Genomic DNA, 27,054 nt, shown 5'->3' on the forward strand with positions numbered 1-27,054 from the left:
AGTCATTTACATATTACAAAGAGCAGTGGTCCCAGTACTGATCCCTGCGGAACACCACTAGTTACAGACCTCCATTCAGAAAAACACCCTTCCACTGCAACCATCTGAATTCTATGGCCATACCAGTTCTGAATCCATCCAACTAGTTCAGCCCTGACCCCATGTGATTTAATCTTTTGCACCAGCCTGCCATGAGGGACCTTAACAAATGCTTTACTAAAGTCCATGTAGACAACTTCCACATCCCTTCCCTCATCAATCATTTTTGTCACCTCCTCAAAAAACTCAATTAAATTAGTGAGACATGACCTCCCTCGTACAAAACCATGCTGTCACTAATAAGATAATTCACTTCCAAATGTGCATAGATCCAATCTCTGAGAATCTTTTCCAACAATTTTACTGTCACTGACATCAAGCTTACTAGCCTATAATTACCGGGGTTATCCTTGCAACCCTTTTTAAATAACGGACAACATTGGATATCATCCAATCCTCTGAGATCTCACCTGTGGCAAACGAGAACACAAAGATTTCTGTTAGAGGCCCAGCGGTTTCATCATTTGTCTCCCTCAGTAATTTGGGATAGATGCCACCTGGCCCTGGAGATTTGCCTACCTTTTTAACACATCTAACACTTCCTCCCTCGTAATAACGACCTATTCTAAAGTGTTTACACATCCTTCTGAAACACCACCAATCAACGTGTCCCTCTCCTTTGCGAATACCAATGCAAAATACTCATTAAGGATTTTACCTACTTCCTTTGGTTCTACACATAATTTCCCTCCTTTGTCCTTGGGTGGACCAACTCTTTCACTAACTAACCTCTTGTTCCTAATATACACATAAAATGCCTTGGGATTCTCCTTAATCCTGTCTGCCAAGGACATTTCGTGGCCCCTTTTTGCCCTCCTAATTCCCTGCTTGAGCTCTTTTCTACTTTCCTTGTATTCTTCAAGTGCTTCATCTGTTTAGTTGCCTGTGCCTCACGCATGCATCTTTTTTATTTTTGACTAGTCATCCATGGTTCCTGAATCCTGTCTTTCCTGTCCTTCCTTTTTACTGGCACATGCCTGTCCTGCACTCTTTAAAAGACTCCCATATGCCAAATGTGGATTTACCCTCAAACAGCCTCTCCCAAACAACAGCCTCCAGATCCTGCCTAATTTGGTTGTAGTTAGCCTTACTCCAATTTAGCACCTTAACCCTCGGACAACACTCGTCCTTTTCCATGAATATCCAAAAGCTTACGGAATTGTGGTCACTGTTCGCCACATGTTCCCTCACTGCAACCTTGATGACCTGGCCGGGCATGTTCCCTAGTACTAGGTCCAGTATAGCCCTCTCTCTAGTCGGACTATCCACATATTCCAAAAAACCTTCTTGGACACACTTAACCAATTCCTCACCATCCAGGCCCCTAGCCCTAAGGGATTTCCAAGTCAATATGAGGAAAATGAAAGTCTCTCACTACAACTACCCTGTTATTTCTATATCTATCCAGAATCTGCTTACATATCTGTTCTTCAACTTCTGGTGGGCTGCTGGGAGGCCTGTAGTACACCCCCATCATAGTGACTGCCCCCTTCCGGTTTTCCTGTTTCTAAGTTCTACCCACAGTGCCTCGTTACTTGATTCTTCCATGGTGTCCTCCCTCTGTACAGCTGCAATATGTTCTCTAACCAATATTGCAACTCCCCCACCTCTTTTATCTTCCTCACTGTCTTGCCTAAAACAGCTGTATCCTGGAATATTTAGCTGCCTGTCCCGTCCCTTTTTTAACCAAGTCTCCGTTACAGCAACCACATCCAAGTTCAGTACATGAATCAAGGCTTTAAATTCATCTGTTTTACCTGTGATACTCTGTGCATTGAAGCAGATACACTCCAGACTTCCAGGCCCACTGAGTTTGATGTCGCCCAGCCTGCCCTTCCCCTTTGCCAGCCTGGCCCTGGTACCATGCTCATCTCCAGTCCCTACACTTGCTGGCTTACTGTTCTGATTCCTAACCCCCTGCCACATTAGTTTAAGATGTGGAGATGCCGGCGTTGGACTGGGGTGAGCACAGTACGAAGTCTTACAACACCAGGTTAAAGTCCAACAGGTTTGTTTCGATGTCACTAGCTTTCGGAGCGCTGCTCCTTCCTCAGGTGAACCTTCACCTGAGGAAGGAGCAGCGCTCCGAAAGCTAGTGACATCGAAACAAACCTGTTGGACATTAGTTTAAACCCACCAGAACCATACTAGCAAACCTCCCAGCCAGGATATTGGTGCCCCTCCAGTTCAGGCGTAACCCATCCTTCTTGTACATGCCCCACCTTCCCTGGAAGACAGCCCAGCCCAGTGATCCCAAAAACTGAAGCCCTCCCTCCTGCAACAGTTCTTTTGCCATGCGTTCAACTGCACTATATCCCTGTTGCTAGCCTTGCTAGCACGGGGCACGGGGAGTAATCCTGAGATTATTACCCGAGAGGTCCTGCTTTTTAATCTTGCTACTCTTCCCTGTAACCCCTGCAAATGAACATGACAGCTTAATCTCAACACCAGCTAACCATCATCACTCACAAAGGTCTATTCCTCTACAAGAGGTTACCTTTTAGAATAATGTCAGCACCAGCTTTATTTCAATGGTCAATGGACCAGATCCTTAGTGGCTTACAGGGGTACAGTGTTAACTCAATATATATTGATAACTGGCACCAACGAACAAGAACACTTATGACTCTTAGAAGCCACACTGATATGACTTCAAATGTATGGGCTTTGTATCAGGAAAGATAAATGTGATTTCTTTCAAACATCCATACAACATCTAGGACATGTAAGGGTCTACACAAATGAAATGAAAATCGCTTATTGTCACAAGTAGACTTCAAATGAAGTTACTGTGAAAAGCCCCTAGTCGCCACATTCCGGCGCCTGTTCGGGGAGGCTGGTACGGGAATTTAACCGTGCTGCTGGCCTGCCTTGGTCTGCTTTCAAAGCCAGATATTTAGCCCAGTGAGCTAAACCAGCCCCTAAAGCACCTAAAAAGATGGAAGCTATTATGGAGGCTGCACGACCAACAACAGTTGCTCAATTTAGGTCATTCCTGGGGTTAATGAACTACTGTGGAAAATTAATTCATAACCTGGCAAATCTATTGAAACTATTACATAGCTTGTTGTGCACTAAACAGACATGGCAGTGGACCAGAATGTGGAAAATCAGATCAAAGAGCAAAACCAACACTGAAGCAGCCTGGAGTGTTGATACTTTTCAACTTGAAGCTATCATTACAACTTGTCTGTGATGCTTCGCCACACATTGTTGAAGCGATGGTGTCACCACCTGTACATTCCTACGAGATCAAATACTATCAGTTTAAAAATCATGCAAATATCGATGTATTATCATACCTGCCTTTACCAGCGAGGCAGATACCACCTAGCCATGAGAATACTTTTCATTATGCACAGATTGAGAATGTTCCAGTAACTGCAGCTCAAGGCCAAATACATACCTGAAATGATCCTGTGATGGGGAAGGTGCTGGAAGTGGTATTAAAGGGGAGGATAGCAGGAAAACATCCTGAATTAAAACCGTACATTTCCAAGTGACACAAATTAACGGCATAGGGCGGATGTCAGTTGTGGGGGATGAGAATAATTATTCTACCAAATTTGTGACAGAGTATTGGAATAGTTATATGAAGGGCACACAAAACTACTTTTGGTGGCCAGGAATTAGTGCTCAGATAAAAGAAAAAGCAAGACCGTGCCAGTCATGTGTGCGGGTAAGGACCATACCTCCGTTGTCCCTATTTAGGGAGTGGCCTAAAATGTGGTGGCAACTTCTGCACATTGACTTTGCTAATCCATACGAGGGGCACATGTTCATGGTCATTGTAGACATAAACTCAAAGTGGCCTGAGGTGGTACTGTTGAAGTCAGCCACTGCACTACAATCATTGAGAAACTCGATGAGATCTTTACGAAATTTAGAAAACCAGAGTTGATCGTGAGCGACAATGGGCCACAATTTATAGTCCAAGAGTTAGAAAGCTACTTAAAGATGTGTGGAGTTCAACGTATAAAGTTAGTACCTTACCACCCATCCACAAATGGTTTAGCTGGAAGGTTTGTCCAATCCTTTGAAATGCGCACTGGAGGCTTCAAAAGACCAAGGTTTACTTTATCACCATGTGAACAAGTTTTTAGAAACATGCTGGAATGCGACACATGTCACTACACAAAGTTCCCCAGCTTTGCTATTGATGAAAAGAAAGCTGAAGACTACCACTGATTTATTATTGACAGAGGAGACATCTGACATAGTAAAGCGAAACCAATAGTCACAGATCTTGGGCGTGATTCTCCGACCCCCCACCAGGTCAGAGAATCGCCGGGGGCCGGCGTGAATCCCACCCCCGCCGTGTCACGAATTCTCCGCCACCGGAGATTCGGTCCGCGATGGGCCGAAGTCCCGCCGCTGTCAACCCACGCCAGCCGGCGTGGATTGAACCACCTTTGGGACGGCGGGACACGGTGGCGTGGGCGGGCTCCGGGGTCCTGGGGGGGGGGGTGCGGGGTGATCTGGCCCCTGGGGGTGCCACCATGGTGGCCTGGCCCGCGATCGGGGCCCACCGATCCGCGGGCGGGCTTGTGCCGTGGGGGCACTCTTTTCCTTCCGCCTTCGCAATGGTCTCCACCATGGCGGAGGCAGAAGAGACCCCCTCCACCGCGCATGCACGGGGATGCCGTGAGCGGCCGCTGACGCTCCCGCGCATGCGCCGCCCGGCAAAGTCAGTTTCGCGCCATCTGGCAGGGCGGAAATCAGTCCGGCTCGGGCCTAGCCCCTCAAGGTGAGGGCTCGGCCGCTCAAGATGCGGAGACTTCCGCACCTTTGGGGCGGCGCGATGCCGGACTGATTCGCGCCATTTTTTGCGCCAGTCGGCGGACATCGCGACGATATCGGAGAATCCCGCCCCATGAGAGGAGAAAGTAATTCAAGGAAACGCTTGTTTGAACAAGGAGAGCAAGTGTTAGCGTACAGCTATATCACAAGTGAGAAGTGAGTCCATGCGACAGTGGTAGATAGATTTAGCATCTTCCCTGATTATAAGATTTACTTTACAAAGTCTAAGGCAATGCTGGTGGTCCCCACTGGGGTGTACCTATCTGGGTGTTGTAACCATTCCCTTTTCGAAACAACTATATGGGGCTAATTTCCCTCAGTTGATTTTGTCTATGACACAATTATTGTTTATTTATACCAAGAATTATCATGAAATATGCAGTAAGTACAACTGGTTAACAATAAACTGATACCTCCCACCTCCTTTAACTGTCCCACCCTTTACCCACCCACACAGAAGACAGACAAACACAGAGGGGGGGGGGATTAAGGGGTGAGAATAATAAGGGTAAAGGTCATAAGATAAGAATCTGCTTCAAGTGGTGGTTCTTTAGCACGCTTTCCTCACAGCAGGCCAGTTGATCAAAGCCTCTGGTTTACAGCTGGTAATGGTCTTCCTTGCAGAGTCATTCATTCACTTACAGGCATCAGTCTTTCTGGAGAGCCGCTTTATTTCTTATCAAACTGGGCCTTCACATTCAGGCCTATATCTTCCTACAGAGGCACCTTATTTCACATCAAACCTTGCTTTCAGCTCGTGGTTTGACTTCAGCCCTTTGCAGTCTCAAGAGGATGACACCCAGATTTACTGGAGGGAGTTAACCCTCACAGTAGCCTTCTGAAGAAGATTAGTTCCATCATTTTTTGGAAAGAGTCGTTACATCCCTTAATCCAGGCTGTAGAATAAAAGGTGAAACCAAAATAAAACCTCGTGACTCTGAAAACATTCCAGTGGGATAATCCAATCATCTCATGTTACTGGGCAGAGCACAGCTTTTTGGCCATCAGCCAAATCAATCAAACCAGGTCATCTCTGAAAACAGCCAGTCTGCAATCATCACTCTCAATCAGCACAACCTTCTGGATCCTTCTGTTTGAATTAAAGATACAGGCTGCCTTAAAGACACGTGACCATAAATCATCCATGAATCATAAATGAAAGAGCAAAAATAAAAGAAAGGGGAAATAAGGGAATAAACAAGAACTAACAGGAAGGACCCTTACAAAGGACATACTCTTACACTTGTGATCCAAATCCATTTCAGGTCCACACACATTGGCAAAAGATTCCACCAAGCTATTTGCTATTTGACACTTGTGTGTTCCCAATGCAGAGTCTTGCCCACTGAAGGCATAGATTGGGAATTCCCGCCCCTCTTACCTCCAGCCCCCCTCTCCCACCCAACTTCCCTGGCCCTCACAATACATCCCCTCCAATTCTTAGCCCTATGAAGCTCTGAACTGGGTGACTGCCCTTGCAGAATTTGCCTTCTACCCAGTGCAAAGCTGGGACATCCCGAGCTGTCCCTGGCCGGGTGACAATGAAGAGCCAATGCAGCGGGGTCGCACCTGAGATTTCATCCGGATCCATGCAGAGAGAGAACAAAAAAAAATAGAAAGTGTGTGAGAGACAGAATGCTGAGAGACTTCATGAGAGAGGACTAGGGAGTGAGGGCATGAGAAAAAGAATACAGCAGAAAATGTGTGAAAGAAAGAGAAGGAGTGATAAAGTGAGAGAGAATTAGGGAGTAAAAAAAGGAAGAGGCAGGGTAAAGAGTGAGGATGCGATAGAGAACAAGCAGCAGAACACAACATTAAAAAATATACTTTTTAAATGTACCTGAAAACCAGTACAGTACACATTGAGCATTGTGTGAAGCTATGACATATGCAGTCTATTGTAGATCAGTGTGAAATGCGGCATTAGTAGGGAAAACGGGGGACTTGCGTATGCCACGTATGGTGCACAGCTGACTAAAGATGAGGTTAGAGGAGATCTATTGGAAGAATAGATATTCAACGTATCAAATGTTGAACAGGAACAATCAACAAAGCACCAAGATTGCTTATCTAATATAGCCAGAGGGTGGGGCCAGTTTAGCTCAGTTGGCTGGATAACTCGTTCGTGATGCAGAGAAAGGCCAACAGTGTGGGCTCAATTCCTGTACTGGCTAAGGTTATTCATGAAAGCCTGCCTTTTCAACCTTGCCCCTCACCTGAGGTGTGGTGATCCCCAGGTCAAATCACCACCAGTCAGCACCTCCCCCCCTTAAAGGGGAAAGCAGCCTATGGTCATCTATGACTATGATGGCTTTACTTTACTTACTAATGTAGCCAGAGTATAAATCTGCAAAGTCAGCCAAAGCTGTTTCGGGCTCTAGTCTGACCTCACCTGGAACACTCTGTCCAGTGATATATGGGGGACTGTCAGGTCAGACAGCATTGCAGGTGAAGAGCTGTCAAGATTAACCCACAGAGGATAGAAACTGGGGCCCTGTCGCCTTGAAAGATGTGAGAGGAGGACTTTTTAGAAAGGCATGATTTTAAATGGTGGCGAAATGGTATGTGAGAAAGGTGGGGAGTGAGGTGGGTGGATTGGGGCAGAGGCCGGGCATATGAACGGGGAATTTGTTCAGATGCCAATAAATATGTCCTCAACAAACATTATCCAACACCTGGATAGAAGCAACCTCTAGAACAGATTTCCAATGGAGGCAAACCCCAGGGGCCAGTTGTTTGTTTAGATGCAGTTATAGAGTGGCGGGCTGTGGGGGAAGGTTGTCTTTCCCTCCTTGGAGAATAAAGTGTAAACTTGTCCAACAACATAATCACTGTAATAGTATACCGCCTTAACTTTGTCACTTTCGTGTTCTTGTTTGTTGGGCCTTGCTTTGCACAAATTGACTGCTGTGATATTTGACTTAACAGGGATGACTGTGAGTTCAAAAGTAATTCATTGACTGTGAAGCACTTTGGGCTTCCAAAGAAGTTGAAAGATGCCAGGGTGTGTTTTGCCAATGTGTGTGGAGCATAAGCACAGAGAAGGAGCTGTTGGACAGCACTTTTTCCAGGATTGCAAATACTTCATCATAAATGCAAACGCATCAATTGGACCTTATCTTTTTTTTTAAACAGAAAGTTGATTTTCCATTCATTCAAGATTGGAGAGAAAAAGGATGACATATTCTAACATTTCCACTGCTCCCAGACTCTGTACAGACTGAATAATGGCTGATTTCTCGAGTGACACTAATTCCATGAACAATTCCTGGCTGCCAACTCTTATTACCTTTAAAGTTTAATTTTACCTCGCTTTCATGACGCAGAGATTCCGATGAAAAAGTAATCCCAGCTAAGATAATTAATGGTCTGTGAAAACACGAGTTTTGGGTATTTTACTGTTGGCAAAAGGTAGTTAATAAATTAGGGTCAGGTTAAAAAACAACAGTGGATGTGTGAAGCCCGATTGCTTCATGTTTGTGTCCACCTTTAAATAGCTCACTACCACCGAGAGACAATCAAACGCCGCAGGAATTAGAGGACAGGGAGTTCCGATTGGACACAGCATAAGGGCACCATGCTGAAGAAACTGGTATGTTCTATAGATGGATTCCTCCTGCTTATTACTATATCTGTATATTCTCATCTACTTGCCGGCTCTGCTGTCACAGATGTGTTTGGGTGGTGCAGAAGGCCAGAATCTGATCGTACAAAGTTGGAACAGTAACTCAGAGAAACAGTGAAGAACGGCTAATGAAATGGAGATGTCGCACTGGTGTAGTAAGGCTGCCATTCTGAGGCTAAGGCACACTGTTGGCACAATTAAGGGAGCTTTACTCTGTATCTAACACAGTGCTGCCCAACCCTGGGAGTGTTTGATGGGGACATTGTGGAGGGTGCTTAACTCTGTATTTAACCCATGCTGTACCTGCCCTAGGAGCGTTTGCTGGGATAGTGTGGAGTGTTTTACTCCATATCTAAAGTGTGCTGTACCTGGCCTTGGAGTGTTTGCTCAAACTGTGCAGAGTAAGCTATACTGTGTATCCAACTTGTACTGTTAGTGCCCTGCAAGCGTTTGATGGAAGACAGGAGCTTTACTCTGTGTCAAATCCATGCTGTAGCTACCTAGGGAGATACGACAGTTTACAATAAGCTTTATTCTCTGTCTAACCCATGCTGTGCCTGTCCTGGACGTGTTTGATGGGACAATAATCATGATGCAACACACATTTTGTATAGAACCCATAAAACTTCCAGAGAAGGGCATTGTTGGTTTTGCTGAATTCCGCCAGAGATTCCAGAGGTAAAAAGACAGAGGAGAAACAATTATACCACTTGGTGCCCATGGCAATAACAGTTCTGAACGGATGTTGTAGTGGTGATTAAGCGCCTCTCAACTCCCTCCAACTAACATGGGTGGAAAATAAGGTGAGAAATGCTGCAAGTTGGATTAACTCCTCATCTATATCTCCTATCAGAGAAAATCAAGCACCAGGAACTTGTGAGGAAGGCTCAGTTGTGAAATATTCGTCGGTATTATCTGGGCACACTTTCACCGAATGTACTTGAGACAGGAATGCTAATTTCCTTGCTGACAACAGTAGATATTCCCTCTGCGACAGTAGATATTCTGCTGGTGACTGAAACCTGTCCAAATCCCATTGATAGGAAAGGTGCATAGTGAAAAATCTGTCTTACTTACAAAAGGTGTTCACTTGCACAGAAACCGTCCATGGTTTACAATTAGAATATTACTGCTTCATCTCGCACTGCGATGCCTCTGGAAAGCAGTGTGGTTCTGCTGAAACAACTATTGCCACTTCACCCCAAAAGGAATTCAAGTGAAGTGCTTGAGTCATTTCAATTACACGGCACTGTGCTGTATAAATATGAATATTATTGCAAATTGGAATGTAACACAATAATAAGTGCACACTGCGAATATCCTATGACAGGAATCGATTATAGATTGTAAACTTCGTCCAAATGCAACCTAGTATTTATTTTTTAATCATGTACGTCACTAGGGCAGCACAATGGTGCAGTGGTTAGCACTGCAGTCTCACGGCGCCAAAGTCCCAGGTTCGATCCCGGCTCTGGGTCACTGTCCGTGTGGAGTTTGCACATTCTCCCCGTGTTTGCGTGGGTTTCGCCCCCACAACCCAAAGATGTGCAGGGTAGGTGGATTGGCCACGCTAAATTGCCCCTTAACTGGAAAAAATGAATTGGGTACTCTAAATTTTTATTTTTAAAAAATAAATCACGTACGTCAAAATATACTAATGTGTGCGCTTGTCACTGTTAAATGAGCAGTGTTTATCTTGTTTTTTGTTGCTGAGAATATAGGAGGCCGTGCAACCTCTCAAGCCTGTTTCAGTGTTCCATTAGATCATGGCTCATTTGTATTTGAACCGCACCTACCCACCGTAGTTCGCAAGTCTTTTGATACACTTATCAACCAAAAATCTATCCATCTCAATTTTTAAATTTGGATTTCACCTTCCCACCCCAGCCTCAACAGCTTTTTTGGAGAAGGGATCTCCGGATTTCCCTACCCTTTATCTGAAGAAATGATTCCCGGCATCACCTCTGACCAGCCTCACTCTAATTTTAAGGTTGCGACCCCTTGCCCTGACTCTTCAAACAAGAGGACGTGGTTTCTCTCCACCCCTATTTCATCCAATCCTTTTAAACATCCTCAGTTAGATCATCTCTTAATCTTCTAAATTCAAGGGAATGCTAGTCTTTGCAATGAGTTTTCATAATTTAACCCTTTCCGTCCAGATAACATTTTGGTCAATTTGCAACGCGATCTAATGTATCCTTCATTAAGTCCAGTAGTTCTCAAGACTGAACACTGTGCTTCTGAAGTTGAACCACAGTTCTGTAACATAACTTCCACTCTTTTTGTACTGGAACCCCCTTCCAGATAAAGACCAACATTCCCATTAGTCTCTTCAATTGCTTTTTGTCCCTGTCCACTTGCTTTTAGTAAATCCTGCCCTGGACCTCGAAATCTCCCTGCTCTTCTACAGTCCCTGAGTTCTTGCCATTTAGAAAATACTCTGCCCTGTCTTTCTTGGATATAAATTGGATATATTTCCCACTTTGTCCGCAGTTTTGCCCATTCATTTAATCTGCAATACCTTTGAGTGTTTTTTAACACCAGTGTGAGAAATTTGGACTGTGATTCCCATCTCCCTTTGTTCACGCTGTAGCTGCAGGGACGAATGCTTCTCCCACTGATCCTGGTGACTGGCATTGGAGGCGGCTTCCAATATGGATTCAACATGTCTTCAATCAACGCACCTTCAATGGTAAGTAATTCCAATTTGTGTTGAAAAAGGTGGTGTCGATCATTTCCATTTAATTCCATGAAGTGGACAGAGGGAAATGGCTGCTTTACCGGTGATCGGGGATTAAATGGAGACAGGTGTGATTCCATTGTCTCTCTCTCTTGGTATCACCCACCAGAAATTCAACCAGTGACAGACTTTACATCCTCATCATAGAATTTGATTATCATAGAATTTACAATGCAGAAGGAGGCCATTCGGCCCATCGAGTCTGCACCGGCTCTTGGAAAGAGCACCTTACCCAAGGTCAACACCTCCACCCTATCCCCATAACCCAGTAACCCCACCCAACACTAAAGGCACTGTTGGGCACTAAGGGCAATTTATCATGGCCAATCCACCTAATCTGCACATCTTTGGACTGTGGGAGGAAACCGGAGCACCCGGAGGAAACCCACGCACACACAGGGAGGATGTGCAGACTCCGCACAGACAGTGACCCAAGCCGGAATCGAACATAGGACCCTGGAGCTGTGAAGCAATTCTGCTATCCACAATGCTACCGGGCTGCCCCCAAATCATCTTTGACTTGTATGTCCAGTTTTAAAGCCACAGGTCTTATTTAAAATTCAATATGTTTACTGGTACAAAGAAGCTCCAGACAAGTGCTCTGCTCAACTCATTAACTGAGTATATGATATGTGATGTTGGAAGACATGAATTGACTTACCAAAGTGGACCTCATCAGCATCACAATGAGGTTTCATACACAAGAAAGAATTTAGTAAAGTACTTTTCACAACATTAGGACATCCCAAAGTATTTTACATCCAATGAGGTGTTTCAGCAAGTACAGTTATCGTTGTAATAAAGAAAACGCAGCAGTCAGTTGGTGCACAACAAGGTCCCATGAAAAGCAATGTGATTATAATTAGATAATCAGTTATAATGGTGTTGGTTGTGGGATTAATATTAGCCAGAATACAGGAGGAAGATGGTGATGTCGTGGTAATATCACTGGGTAAGTAATCGAGAGACCCGGGTTAATGCTCTGGAGACAAGGGTTCAAATCCCACCACGGCAGCTGGTGGAATTTAAATTCATTTAACAAAATCATGAAACTATCATCGATTGCCATGTTTAAAACAAATCCATCTGGTTCACTAATGTCCCTTTAGGGAAGGAAATCTCCCATCCTTGCCTGATCTGACCTACTTCTGACTCCAGACCCACGGTAATGTGGGTGACTCATAACTGCCCCTCTGAAATGGCTTGGCAAGCTACTCAGTTCAAGAGCAATTAGGGACGGGCAACAAATGTTGGCCCAGCTAGCGACACCCACATCCCACAAAATTTATTTTTAAAACTACCATGTTCTTTTTCGAGTAGGTGTTTTTTTACATTCACTTGGCAGGTTGAACATCTCTTCCAATATGTGTGAAACAGTGGGATTTCCTTATTCAATCACTTGTCCTGAGGAATCTCGCCCTTTGCACCTGCCTTTGATTTTCCAATACTGACTGCTATTTAGCACGATTTCCCACTTTTTGACAAGAATGTGGAATATTTGGAACTGGGCCACTCCACATTCATCTGGTAGAATTCCTGACTCCACAATGATGGCAATTTCAAAAAGTACTTCATTGGGAGTAAAGTGCTTTGAGTTATCTTGAGGTTTGTGAAAGGCGCTAGAGAAGTCTTCCTTTCCATTATTTTGTGCACTTAATTCCAGTGTTCTTTTTTAACATCACAGTTCATTAAGAAATTCATTGCTGAAACATGGGTTGAGCGCTTTGGGACGGCGCTGGATGAAACTGCTGTCACACTGCTCTGGTGTGTGATTGTCTCGACCTATCCAATAGGAGGACTGTTTGGAGCCCTAAACGCTGGCCATCTCTCAATAAAGTATGGGAGGTAAGGACTGCCAGGAATCTGTTCAGTGAAAATAATGCACAAGATGTAACTGTCTTTTCCATGGATTTCTGTCTTGATGTCTCAGGTTTACAGATATTTATTACCCATCAGCCAACCTAAAGGTGAGGCACTGTTATGGAGCCAGACCAGAACCCAACAGTGGCTAAGGCTGTGCGGAAAGATTGATTCTCTCCAGGAGCATGAGAAATAGGGCTTGGTTGTTTTTACAAACAAAACTTTATTAAAAGAAAAGAAAAATAGTATTGAAACTTTTAAACTTCAAACCTAACAAGGACAGCTTACATGTATCTCTTAACCCTAACACACAATTTCCCATTAAACAGCACATAAGTTGAACATACAGCTCTCAAATGTACTTACACAAAAGGCAAAAATTATACTTGCATTTACATAACATATTTCTTCTGATAGTGACCTTGTCTGAAAGTCTGTCTTTCTGGCAGTTTCTTCATGGCCTTTTCAATCGGTTTCCAAATCCTTCTGCCCTCACCTGTTTGAACAGGATTCTTTTTCTCTATCTGAGTTCCGCAACCCCTCAAACAATGGTTCTGTCCTGGGGTGTCCAAACTTGAACTCACCATCGCTACCTAAGCTTTTGATCATCTGCTCCTGTTTACAGATATACTATGAATATGCAACTAACCTCCAATTTACGAACAAAAGTGGCCATCAGACTCTGTAATGGACTAATGGCTGGTCAGATCAGAGTGACCCAGAGGACACTGGATCTTGAGTGAATCACCCCGGCTGAACGTGGTATCCTGTTTATTCCCATTGATGAGTTTAAGTTTGAATGAGACAATGTGACTCCAGCCAGGCATGGGGGTATACCTCTAACGCAGTGCTAGCAGTTTTACCCTCAGTCTGTTAACCATTTAAATTGCCCACTACATCTTCCATCCAGTTTCCTGGCATCTCCCTATCGTAAGAGGCACACAGTGACTTATCAATCCTATCGGTGGTTAATCTGTAAGCTAAGATGGTCTGTTCACCGGCCATGCTAACATGCCCACAGGCTGGGATGATATGCCCATAGAGATGTGCCATTGCCGAGGTCACATGGTAACATCCTTGCAGTTACTTACCAGCTAATTTGCCCTTACTCTCCATGAGAAATAGAATCATAGAAAAACTGGCCATTAACTTTCCCATACTAGAAAGCGGCTGAGGTACGGTAGCACAGTGGTTAGCATTGTTGCTTCATTGCACCAAGGTCCCAGGTTCGATTCCCAGCTTGGGGCACTGTCTGTGCGGAGTCTGCATGTTCTCCCTGTGTCTGCGTGGGTTTCCTCCGGGTGCTCCGGTTTCCTCCCACAAGTCCTGAAAGACGTGCTGTTAGGTAATTTGGACATTCTGAATTCTCCCTCCGTGTACCTGAACAGGCGCTGGAATGTGGCAACTCGGGGCTTTTCACAGTAACTTCATTGCAGTGTTAATGTAAGCTTACTTGTGACAATAAAGATTATTATATTGTAACTTTGCAGAATTGCCCTTGCTAATGAAACCGTTTGCTTTGTGTTGCAGGAAGAACGCTCTGCTTTTCAACAACATTGTGGCCATCGTAGCTGCAATAATAATGATGTTCAGCAAGGTAGGACGGTCATTCGAGATGATCCTGGTGGGGAGGTTCCTGTATGGAATCAATGCAGGTACCAGTAGAACTGCTTCATCCTCCTAAGATTGTTTTTCAAAATTTGCTGTAACATTTTTGTTAACTGCAGTTCAACTGTTTTGTCTGATTTTGTTATGTGACCCCTGGCCAATGTGGCGTTGACTGGGAGTAAGGGGCAGGAGCCAGGCAGAAAAGTCAACATACTAATGTTGAAAAGTAGTCAATCTCTTCAGCAAAAAAATATACATCCTCTGGTACTTTGAACAGGGATTGTGGTTTTGTTAGGGGAAGACTGTATAACTAACTTCATAGAACATTTTGAGCATGTAGCAAGGAGGATTGATGAGGAAGTGAAGTGGATGTTGTCACTTGGATTTCAGTGAGGCAGTTGACAAGGCCACACATGGCAGACAGGCCAGAAACGTGAAATCTCATTGGGTATGAGGGAAGGTGGCCGGTTGGATCCAAATTGGCTCAGTGACTAGAAACAAAGGGGGCGCTATTCTCCCCCCCTACGCTGGGTGGGAGAATCGGCGGGGCGCCGCGTGAATCGCGCCACGCCGCCCCAACCCCCGCACGCAATTCTCCCACCCCCCCTGAAACCAGCGGTGCGCGATTCGCACCGAGCCGCTCGGAGAACCGGCAAGTGCCGATTCTCCAGCTGGATGGGCCGAGCGGCTGCTACGACACGAAAGGTTCCCGCCGGCGCCGTCCACCCCTGGTCGCTGCCGGCGGGAATTCTGCGGGAACATTGGAGGGTGGGGGGGCTTGTAGGGGGGGGGGGGGCTCCTTCACTGGGGCGGCCTCCGATGGGGTCTGGCCCGCGATCGGGGCCCACCGATCGGCGGGCTGGCCTCTCCCCCCCCGGGCCTACTTCCTTCCGCGCGCGGCCCCAGAACACCGGCTCGATGTTGGTGAGGGGCCGGCATGTGTAAGACGTTCCCCGCGCATGCACAGGATGGCGCGGCTCAACTGCACATGTGCAGGATTGGGCTGCCTCAGCTGTGCATGTGCAGGTTGGCGCAGTGCCCATTTGGCGCCGCGTAAGGACGCTGGAGCGGCGTGAACCGCTCCAGCGCCATGCTGGCCCCCTGTGGGGGTCAGAATAGGTTGTGTCTGGGTCCTGTTTGCACCGTCGTGAAACGCGACGGCATTCACGACGGCACGAACACTTGGCCTCAATATCGGAGAATCGCCCCCAGGGTTTATGGATGCTGTTGCAAATTTAAAATAGTTTCCAGTGGTGCTCCACAGGGCTCAGTTTTGGGGCCTTGCTGATTGTTTTTATGTTCATGATTTAGACTTAAATATGGGTGTCAGGATTGGGAAATTTGCAGATGACATAAAAAGTGGCCGCTAGTTGGCAATGAAGAGCATAGCTGCCGCAGCCAGAATGATACCAACGATTTGGTTGAGTGGGCAATGAAGTGGCAAATGAAATTCAATCTGGAAAAGTGTGTGGTAATGTAAATGGGGAGGGCAAACAAAACAAGGAAATACTCAATAAACAGGAAGATATTGAGAGGGGTTGAGGGAAGATATTGAGAAACTTTGGAGTGTATGTCCATAGGTCCCTGAAGGTGGCAGGACAGATAGACAAAGTGGTCAAGAAAGCATATGGAATACTTTCCTTTATTGGGTAAGATATGGAATACAAAAGTAGGGATATAATGATGGAATTGTACAAAATACTGGTTACGCCACAGCTGGGGTTTTGTGTACAGTTCTGGTCACCAAATTACAGGAAGGACATCATTGCTCTGGATAGAGTGCAGAGGAGATTTACAAGAATGTTGCCAGGGCTTGAAAATTGCACCAATAAGGAGAGACTGGATAGGCTAGGGTTGTTTTCCTTGGAACAGAGGAGGCTACGGGGTAACCTAATTAAGGTGTACAAAATTATGAGAGGCCTAGACTGGGTAGACAGGAAATGCTTGTTTCCCCCTGAGCTGAGGGGTCAATTATCAGGGTTGGGCGGGGAGGGGGTGGGGGGATCTGCACCTGAATTGCTGGAATCTGCAAGGTTATGGAACAAGTGCTGGAAAATGAGATTAAAATAGCAGCTAGTTTATTTTTTCTCCTATTTAACCAGGGCAGACATGATGAGCTAAATGGCCGCTTTCTGCACCATAACCTTTCTACGGTTCTGTAGTTCTTGACGACTACTGCTGAGTGTTTACCTGATGGTTATATTGTTGAGTGTGTTATTGATGACTGTACTGCTGAGTGTGTACCTGATAACTATACTGCTGAGTGTGTTACTAATGACTGTACTGTTGAGTGTGTTATTGATAACTGTACCGTTTAGTATGTAACAGATGACTGTACTGTTGGGTGTGTTATTGATGATTGTACTTTTGAGTGTTATTGACAACTGTATTGTTGGGTGTGTTATTGATGATTGTACTGTTGAGCATTGTTGATGACTGTACATTTGGGTGGTTATTGATGGCTGTACTGTTGAGTGTATTTTGATGACTGTACTGTTGAGTGTGTTACTGATGACTGTACTGTTGGGTGTGTTATTGATGACCGTATTGTTAAGTGTGTTATGCATGTCTATACTGTTGGTTGTGTTACTAATTACTGTACTGTTGGATGTGAAATTGATGATTGTACTGTTGAGTGTGTTATTGATGACTGTACTGTTGAGTGTGTTATTGATGATTATACTGTTGGGTGTATTATTGATGACTGTACTGTTTGATGTGTTATTGATAACTGTACTGTTGAGTGTGTTATTGTTGACCGTACTGTTGGGTGTGTTATTGGTGACCGTACTGTTGAGTGTGTTATTGATGATCATACTGTTGGGTGTGTTATTGGTGACCGTACTGTTGAGTGTGTTATTGATGACCGTACTGTTGAGTGTGTTATTGATGACTGTACTGTTGAGTGTGTTATTAATGACTGTGCTGTTGAGTGTGTTATTGATGACCGTACTGTCGAGTGTGTTATTGATGACCATACTGTTGAGTGTGTTATTGGTGACCGTACTGTTGAGTGTGTTATTGATGATCATACTGTTGGGTGTGTTATTGATGACCGTACTGTTTTAAAAAAATATGTTTTTATTCGCGCATTTGCAAGTTTTTATAATAATAACAATAACAGCGACATAAACATGGTACAATAAACATTTCCACCCCCATCACAATCTTCACACACCCCAACCATAAAACAACAGTCCGGCCCTCTCCCCCTTTGGAATTCTGCTTCTTCTGACATTTTAACTTTCCCCGAGAAAGTCGACAAACGGCTGCCACCTCCGGGTGAACCCAACCATTGACCCTCTTAAGGCAAACATTATTTTCTCGAGACTGAGAAACCCAGCCATGTCACTAACCCAAGTCTCTACACTCGGGGGCTTCGAGTCCCTCCACATTAATAAGATCTGTCTCCGGGCTACCAGGGAGGCAAAGGCCAAAACGTCGGCCTCTTTCGCCCCCTGAACTCCCGGCTCTTCCGATACTCCAAAGATCGCCACCGCTGGACTCGGCACCACCCGTGTTTTGAGTATCGTGGACATTGCCTTAGCGAAACCCTGCCAAAACCCTCTAAGCTTCGGGCATGCCCAAAACACGTGGACATGATTTGCTGGGCTTCCCGCGCACCTCGCACACCTGTCCTCTACCCAAAAAAACGTGCTCATCCGGGCCACCGTCATGTGTGCCCGGTGGACTACCTTCAATTTTATCAGGCTATGCCTGGCACATGATGAGGATGTATTTACCCTGCTTAGGACATCCGCCCACAGACCCGCCTCTATCTCTCCTCCTAGCTTGTCTTCCCACTTGCCCTTAAGCTCCTCCACCGGAGTTTCCTCCACATCCAAAAGTTCCTCGTAAATATCTGATACCTTTCCCTCTCCCACCCAGTACTGGAGAGTACTCTGTCTTGTATCCCCCGTGGCGGCAGCAGCGGGAAGGCCGGAACTGCCTTCTCAAGAAGTCTCGCATCTGCAAATACCTAAACCCATTCCCTGCTGGCAATTCAAATTTATCCTCCAAGGCTTTCAAGCTGGGGAAATTCCGTCTATAAATCGATCCCCCATCCTCCTAATTCCTGCCCTTTGCCATCTCCGGAACCCACCATCCAGCCTACCCGGTATAAACCGATGATTATAATAAATCGGGGTCCAAACCGATGCTCCCTCCACTCTCTTGTATCTCCTCGACTGCCCCCAGATTCTCAGAGCTGCCACCACCACCAGACTTGTGGAGTATTGGGCAGGCGAGAACGGTAGAGGTGCCAATATCAGTGCTCCCAAACTTGTGTCTTTGCATGACGCCCCCTCCATCCGCTCCCACACCGACCAGTCCCCCACTATCCACTTCCCAATCATGGCTATATTAGCCACCCAGTAGTAATTGCAAAGGTTCGGCAGCGCCAACCCACCCTCCCCCCGACTGCACTCTAGCAACACTTTTTTCACTCGCGGGGTTTTATTCGCCCACACAAAGCCCAAAGTAATCTTATTCACCTGCTTGAAAAAGGCCCTTGGGATGAAGATGGGGAGGCACTGAAAGACAAACAAAAATATGGGGCGGACCCACATTTTCACAGTCTGTACCCTCCCCGCCAGTGATAGCGAGAGCATGTCCCATCTCTTAAAGTCCCCTTCCATTTGTTCTACAAGCCAGGATGGGTTTAACTTGTGCAATGCCTCCCATTCCTGGCCACCTGGATTCCCAGATACTGAAAGCTCCTTCCTACCATTCTAAGCGGCAGCTCTCCTAGTCTCATCTCCTGCCCTCTTGCCTGGATCGCAAACATCTCGCTTTTCCCAATGTTCAATTTATACCCCGAAAAATTACCAAATTCCCCGAGGATTCGCATAACTTGCCCCATCCCCTTCAATGGGTCTGAAATATACAAGAGCTGGTCATCTGCGTAAAGCAAGACCACCCCCACCCCAAACCAGCCCTTTCCAGTTCCTATAGGCTCTTAACGCCATGGCCAATGGCTCTATGGCCAGAGCAAACAAAAGCGGGGAGAGGAGCACCCTTGCCTTGTCCCTTGGTGTAGTTTAAAATACCCCGACCTCAGCCGGTTCGTACACACACTCGCTCCTGGTGCCTGATAGAGCAACCACATCCAGTCAATGAAGCCCTCACCAAACCCAAACCTTCCAAGCACCTCCCACAGGTAATCCCACTCCACCCAATCAGAAGCCTTCTCCGCATCCATCGCTACCACCACCTCCATCGCCCCCCTTTCTGAGGGCATCATAATAACATTTAAAAGCCTTTGAACATTGGCCTTGAGTTGCCTGCCCTTTACAAATCCTGTCTGGTCTTCCCCTATCACCCCCAGGATACAGTCCTCTATCCTTGTGGCCAGTATCTTAGCCAGCAGTTTGGAGTCCACATTCAGTCGAGAAATTGGCCTGTATGACCTGCATTGCTCCGGGTCCTTCTCCCGTTTCAGGATCAATGAAATCGAGACCTGCGACATTGTTAGGGGGAGGACTTCCTTTTCTCTTGCTTCATTAAATGTCCTTACCAGCAGTGGGCTCAATATATCTGAAAACTTCTTATAGAATTCCACCGGGTAGCCGTCCGGCCCCGGGGCCTTGCCCGACTGCATGCCCTCCAGACCCTCAATTATTTCCTCAATTTCAATTGGGGCTCCCAACCCTTCCACCAGATCCTCATCCACCCTCGGGAACCTCAACTGACCCAAAAGTTGCCTCAACCCCTCAACCCCAGCCGGGGGTTCCGACTCATATAATTTGCTGTAAAAGTCCTTAAACACCTCATTCACCCCACTGGGTCCAGGACCGTATTCCCACCTCTTCTCTTTACTCTCCCTATCTCTCTGGCCACCTCCCTTTTTCTGAGCTGGTGCACTAACATTCTGCTAGCCTTTTCCCCATACTCATAAATCGCCCCCGTTGCCTTCCTCAGCTGTTCCACCGCTTTCCCTGTAGTCAACAGCCCAAACTCCGCCTGTAACCTCTGCCGCTCCCTCAGTATCTCCTGTCCACCTGGAGTATCTCCCCAACTAACTTATCCCGCTCAGCCCGTTCTGCCTTTTCTCTGTGGGCCCGTATCGAGATTAATTCCCCTCTGACCACTGCCTTCAAAGCATCCCAAGCCGTTGCTGCAGAGACCTCCCCCGTATCATTTGTTTCCAGGTAGTTTTGGATGGACTTGTTCACCCACCCACAGATCGCTTCGTCTGCTAACAACCCCACATCCAGCCTCCATAACGGGCGTTGTCCTTTCTCCAAACTAACCCGTAGATCCACCCAATGTGGGGCATGATTCGACACGGCGATTGCCGAGTACTCCGTATCCTCCACCCCCGGTATTATAGCCTTGCTCAGAACAAAAAAGTCGATGCGAAGGTATACCTTGTGGACATGGGAAAAAAAAGAAAACTCCTTCGCCCTTGGCCATGCAAACCTCCATGGGTCTATTCCCCCCATATCTGTTCCATAAACCCCTTCAATTCCTTTGCCACGGCTGGCACCCTCCCTGTCCTGGATTATGACCGGTCCAATTCCGGATCAATGACTGTATTAAAATCTCCCCCCATGATCAAGTTATGTGACTCTAAGTCTGGGATCTTACCTAACACCCGCCTCATAAATCCACATTGTCCCAATTCGGAGCATATCCGTTCACAAGTACCACCCGTACCCCCTCCAGCTTCCCACTCACCATTATGTACCTACCCCCCATGTCTGACACGATTCTCCCTGCCTCGAATGCCACTCGTTTATTGATCAAGATCGCTACGCCCCTGGTCTTTGAGTCCAGCCCTGACTGGAATACTTGGCCAACCCACCCCTTTCTCAATCTAGTCTGGTCTATAGCCTTTAGCTGTGTCTCTTGTAACATTGCCACATCCGCTTCAGCCCCCTCAAATGCGCAAACATGCAAGCCCTCTTGACCGGCCCATTCAACCCTCTAACGTTCCATGTAATCAGCCGGGTCGGGGAGCTTCCCCCCCCCCACCCCCTGCTGACTAGCCATCACCCTTTTTAGGCCAGCCTCCAGCTCGCGCCCCTGGCCTCCTCGAGCCCCCCTCCCCTCGGGCATTCGCTGTCCCCGACCTCCCATTTGCCCACTAGTAACAGTTCCTCCCGTGTCAGGAAAGAAGCTCCCCTCACCTGCTCCCTCCCCCCCTGGTACCAACACTAGAAACCCAACACCCATATCAAGCTCCAGCTTAGACCATAAGACCATAAAACCATAGGACATAGGAGCGGAAGTAAGGCCATTCGGCCCATCGAGTCCACTCCACCATTCAATCATGGCTGATTTCAACTCCATTTACCCGCTCTCTCTCCGTAGCCCTTAATTCATCGAGAAATCAAGAATTTATCAACATCTGTCTTAAAGACACTCAACGTCCCGGCCTCCACCGCCCTCTGTGGCAATGAATTCCACAGACCCACCACTCTCTGGCTGAAGAAATTTCTCCTCATCTCTGTTCTAAAGTCACTTCCTTTTATTCTAAGGCTGTGCCCCCGGGTCCTAGTCTCCCCTGCTAATGGAAACAACTTCCCTACATCCACCCTATCTAAGCCATTCATTATCTTGTAAGTTTCTATTAGATCTCCCCTCAACCTCCTAAACTCCAATGAATATAATCCCAGGATCCTCAGACGTTCATCGTATGTTAGGCCTACCATTCCTGGGATCATCCGTGTGAATCTCCGCTGGACCCGCTCCAGTGCCAGTATGCCAGTGCGAGCAGCTTAACACCTGCTCGCCCCCCACTATGCTTCCGTGCGTCAGCTGACCAAGCTGACTTGATAGCTCCCACCCATGGTACCTTACAGTCTATCTCTCCATTGTTCTCTCCCCTCTCCCCCCACTTGGACAAACATATTCAAAGCATCACATTCCCCAGTAAACAAACATCAGAAAAAACAGTGGAAAAACAGCCACAGAAAAAACAACCACAGAAACCAGCCCCCTCCAACCAGCTCCCAGTAAGACAAAGTTACCTTTAGCCATCGAAACAGCCCCTTATTGCACATTACACTACTTATTCAGACCAGCACAAAAGTGATTCAGTGTCTTTGGTTCACATCCAGTATTTCTTTCTTGACGAAAGTCCATACATCGTCTGGTGTTTTGAAGTAAAAATCCTGTTCCTCATATGTGAACCACAGAGGGGCTGGGTACAACAGCCCGAACTTCACCCCCTTCTTAAAGAGGGCCGTTTTTGCCTGATTAAACCCAGCTCGCCTCTTGGCCAAATCCACACCCAGGTCTTGATAAATGCGCAGCACACAATTCTCCCATTTGCTGCTCCGTTCTTTCTTGGCCCACTGCAGAACGTGTTCCTTGTTCAGGAATTGGTGCAAACGTACCACCACCGCCCTCGGCGGCTCGTTCGCTTGGGGCTTCTTCGCGAGGGCTATGTGCACTCTGTCCACTTCCAGGGGCCGAGGGAACACCTCAGCCCCCATCAACTTCTCAACATGTTCGTCACATAGGCCCTCACATCCGATCCCTCACTACCCTCAGGGAGGCTGGTGATTCTCAGATTCTGCCTCCTGGACGTGTTCTCCAGGTCCTCCAGCTTCTCCTGCATTCTTTTTGGCGGTCATTCATCATCTCCATCTTGGTCTCCAGCACGGTTAGGTATTCCTCGTGCTCGGACACCTTTTTCTCCACCTCCTGGATCGCACGCCCGTGGGTTTCTTGATTCTGCACCACCTGATCAATTGAAGCCTTGATAGGGTCCAGCATGTCCTTCTTAAGCTTGGCGAAACAATCTTCAAAAAACGTCACCAACTGGTCTATCGATCACTGTGCCATCTCCCCGTGGCCCTGCTTCTCCGCCATGCTTTCCCGCGTTGCCAGCTCTGCCCGCGTCTCCCTTGTAGAACTTTGTCTTCTCACACGGCCACTTTGGTCCAATTCTCCATACACTTTAAAAAATAAAAAAAATTTAGAGTAGCCAATTCATTTTTTTTACAATTAAGGCACAACTTAGCGTGGCCAATCCACCTAGCCTGCACATATTTGGGTTGTGGGGGCGAAACCCACGCAAACACAGGGAGCATGTGCAAACTCCACACGGACAGTGACCCAGAGCCGGGATCGAACCTGGGACCTCAGCGCCGTGAGGCATCAGGGCTAACCCACTGCGCTACTGTGCTGCCCCAAAAAATCATTAGACTTTTAATTCCAGATTTTTATTGAATTCAAATTTCACCATCTGCCGTGGTGGGATTTGAACCCAGGTCCCCAGAGCATTTCCCTGGACCGATTCATTACTCTCCCAGTGACACTCACACTACGCCACTGCCTCAATTCTCTATACACTGGAGAGGGATTTCTCCTCACTGTCTCACTCTTCACCGATTTATCCAATAAAATCCAGAAATAAACGGGAAAAAAAGGTCCAAAAGTCCATCACAGGCGGGAGCTATCAAATGTGCGACCTACTCCTCCATTGCCACCACCGGAAGTCGATGACCGTACTATTAAGTGTGTTATTGATGACTGTACTTTTGGGTGTGTTATTGATGACTGTACTTTTGGGTGTGTGATTGATGACTGTACTTTTGGGTGTGTGATTGATGACTATACTGTTGAGTGTGTTATTGATGACTGTACTGTTGGGTGTGTTATTAATGACTGTGCTGCTGAGTGTGTTATTGATGACTGTACTGTTGAGTGTGTTATTGATGACTGTACTGTTGGGTGTGTTATTGATGACCATACTGTTGAGTGTGTTATTGATGACTGTACTGTTGGTTGTGTTATTGATGACTATACTGTTGGGTGTGTTATTGATGACTGTACTGTTGGGTGTGTTATTGATGACCATACTGTTGAGTGTGTTATTGATGACTGTACTGTTGAGTGTGTTATTGATGACTGTACTGTTGGGTGTGTTATTGATGACCATACTATTGAGTGTGTTATTGATGACTGTACTGTTGGGTGTGTTATTGATGACCATACTGTTGAATGTGTTATTAATAACTGTACTGTTGAGTGTGTTATTGATGACTGTACTGTTCAGTGTGTTATTTATTACTGTACTGTTGGGTGTGTTATTGATGATTGTACTATTGGGTGTATTAATGATGACCATACTGTTGAGTGTGTTATTGATGACCATATTATTGAGTGTGTTATTGATGACCGTACTGTTGAGTGTGTTATTGATGATTATACTGCTATACTGTTGGCTGTGTTATTGATTACTGTACTATTGGGTGTGTTAATGATGACCATACTGTTGAGTGTGTTATTGATGACCGTACTATTGAGTGTGTTATTGGTGACTGTACTGTTGAGTATGTTATTGATGACTATACTGTTGAGTGTGTTATCAATGACTGTAACTGTGATCACTATGTTGGAAATTGGAACATGGATTATTGAAGTGGGGTTACAGGCTAAGAGGAGCCCATGCAAATGAGACAAAACTATATTATATACTTGCGATTGGTTTGTAAAGGTGGGCTACAAAGTGAGTGACCTTTGCTTTTATCAGTTCAGAGATATTTTCCTCTGTTATTTTAAGGTATTGGCCTCAACGTTCACAGCATGTACCTAGGGGAGAGTGCGCCAAAGGAATTGCGAGGTCTTGTGTCTCTGACCCGTGCGATGTTTGTTGCTTTTGGAAAATTCATTGGACAAGTGGTTGGACTCAGGTAAAACTCTCAATTTTTAAATGTACTAATTTCTCCTTGTACTCATTCTTACTTCTTGCCCAGGGATAGCTGAAGGTTTAATTTTTTCTTGACTCTTTTTTTAAAAATTAATTTAAAGTATTCAATTCTTTTTTCCAATTAAGGGGCAATTTAGCGTGGCCAATTCACCTACCCTGCACATCTTTTTAGGTTGTGGGGGTGATAGGTCTGTACTTTGGTTAATATATCTTATGTGTCACCACGAAACTGAGCTTCATGCGTGAAGTAAATTGTCTTTTATTCAGTTAGTTTCAGATGTCTCTTGATCAAGTCAGTTTTCTTGCAAATACAGAGTTTTTTAAAGTTTGTTTTGTCCAAGCAGGTACAGAGTACTGAGTTGAATTCAATACAAATTACAGCTCTTGATAATTTACACGATACAGAAAAGTTGAAAATAAACAAAATGGCTTCTTCAGGGCAAAGCGTAGGAAAAAGTTAAAGACAGGAAATAAAGATGATTCCGGAATGAATTGGTCAAAACCGGCACGTACCTTTTAAGATTATGGCTATCACCAATGTCTTTCCCCTTTCTGGCTGTGATTGGGTTACAGTTATTACAGTTAATTCAATTCGATTGAGATGTCTGTCTATCAAATTTTAATATTGGGTGATTGAAATACGTCTTATGAGCCTTATCAGTTGTCATGACAACGGTTTCTAGGAATCTAGCCCAAATACTTTAAATTAACAAAATGTGCCCTTGGTCTGTCTGGCTTCATTATCTTGATGTCTCTCTTGGGATTCAGCATTTTTACTGTCATGCTTGAAATGTGGGTTTTTTAACAAACCATTTCAAGAAGCCATTTTAAATCTTGGGCCATTTATTCCTTTACACTTGTTATATACTAAAAAGGTAGACTTATACTAAAAAGGTGGATTCTATCAGGGGGTGAGATCCACGCAGACACCCTGATAATTGCTTCCAACATGAAAAGTGCCCCTCCCGTCCACTGTCATAAAGCTCTTCCCCTACCTCTGACACTGAGAATCCTCTCCTTGGCTCCAACTATTTTGATTGAACCAAATAAACTAAATTAAACAAACTGAGAGACAAATTAAGAGAGGCAGCCTCTTAAAATCAAATCGCAAATGAAATTTAAAACAACAAACTGAAATGGGATTGAAAGGGTCAATAAAACATCCCAAACCTTGCGGGGTCCACTGGGCACAGAAGGCCTCGATGGTGCCCATGGATACTGCATGCTCCCTCCCCTTAGCTCCAACACTGCTGATTGCTAATTGGTGATCAAGTGATTACTGATCAGAAAATAAAAACTGATCATTGACAGTTGATCTAGGAACAGGAGTAGGCCATCTGGCCCTTCGAGCCTGCTCCGCCATTCATTAAGATCATGGCTGATCATTTGTGGACTCAGCTCCACTTTCCCGCCTGAACACCATAACCCTTTATTCCTTAATTCTTCAAAAAACTATCTATCTTTATCTTTATCTTTATCTTGGAAACATTTAATGAAGGAGCCTCAGCAGCTTCACTGGGCAGGAAATTCCAGAGATTCACAACCCTTTGTGTGAAGAAGTTCCTCCTAAGCTCAGTCCTAAATCTACTTCCCCTTATTTTGAGGCTATGCCCCTTAGTTCTGCTTTCACCCGCCAGTGGAAACAACCTGCCAGCATCT

At 45.7% G+C, this 27,054-nt stretch overlaps 1 protein-coding gene across 1 annotated transcript in view; it reads left to right on the plus strand.

The window, feature by feature from the left end:
• The first annotated feature begins 8,637 nt into the window (after positions 1–8,637).
• The window catches only part of LOC140410625 (solute carrier family 2, facilitated glucose transporter member 11-like), a 56,364-nt gene continuing 37,947 nt past the window's right edge, over positions 8,638–27,054 (plus strand). Inside the window, 5 exon segments of the mRNA XM_072498954.1 lie at positions 8,638–8,679; positions 11,118–11,216; positions 12,949–13,109; positions 14,655–14,779; positions 25,249–25,378. Of these exon segments, the coding sequence (XP_072355055.1) occupies positions 8,653–8,679; positions 11,118–11,216; positions 12,949–13,109; positions 14,655–14,779; positions 25,249–25,378 (542 nt within the window). The 5' untranslated portion in view covers positions 8,638–8,652.

Source organism: Scyliorhinus torazame, chromosome 1, assembly GCF_047496885.1.
Source record: "Scyliorhinus torazame isolate Kashiwa2021f chromosome 1, sScyTor2.1, whole genome shotgun sequence".
Classification (NCBI taxonomy): Eukaryota; Metazoa; Chordata; class Chondrichthyes; order Carcharhiniformes; family Scyliorhinidae; genus Scyliorhinus; species Scyliorhinus torazame.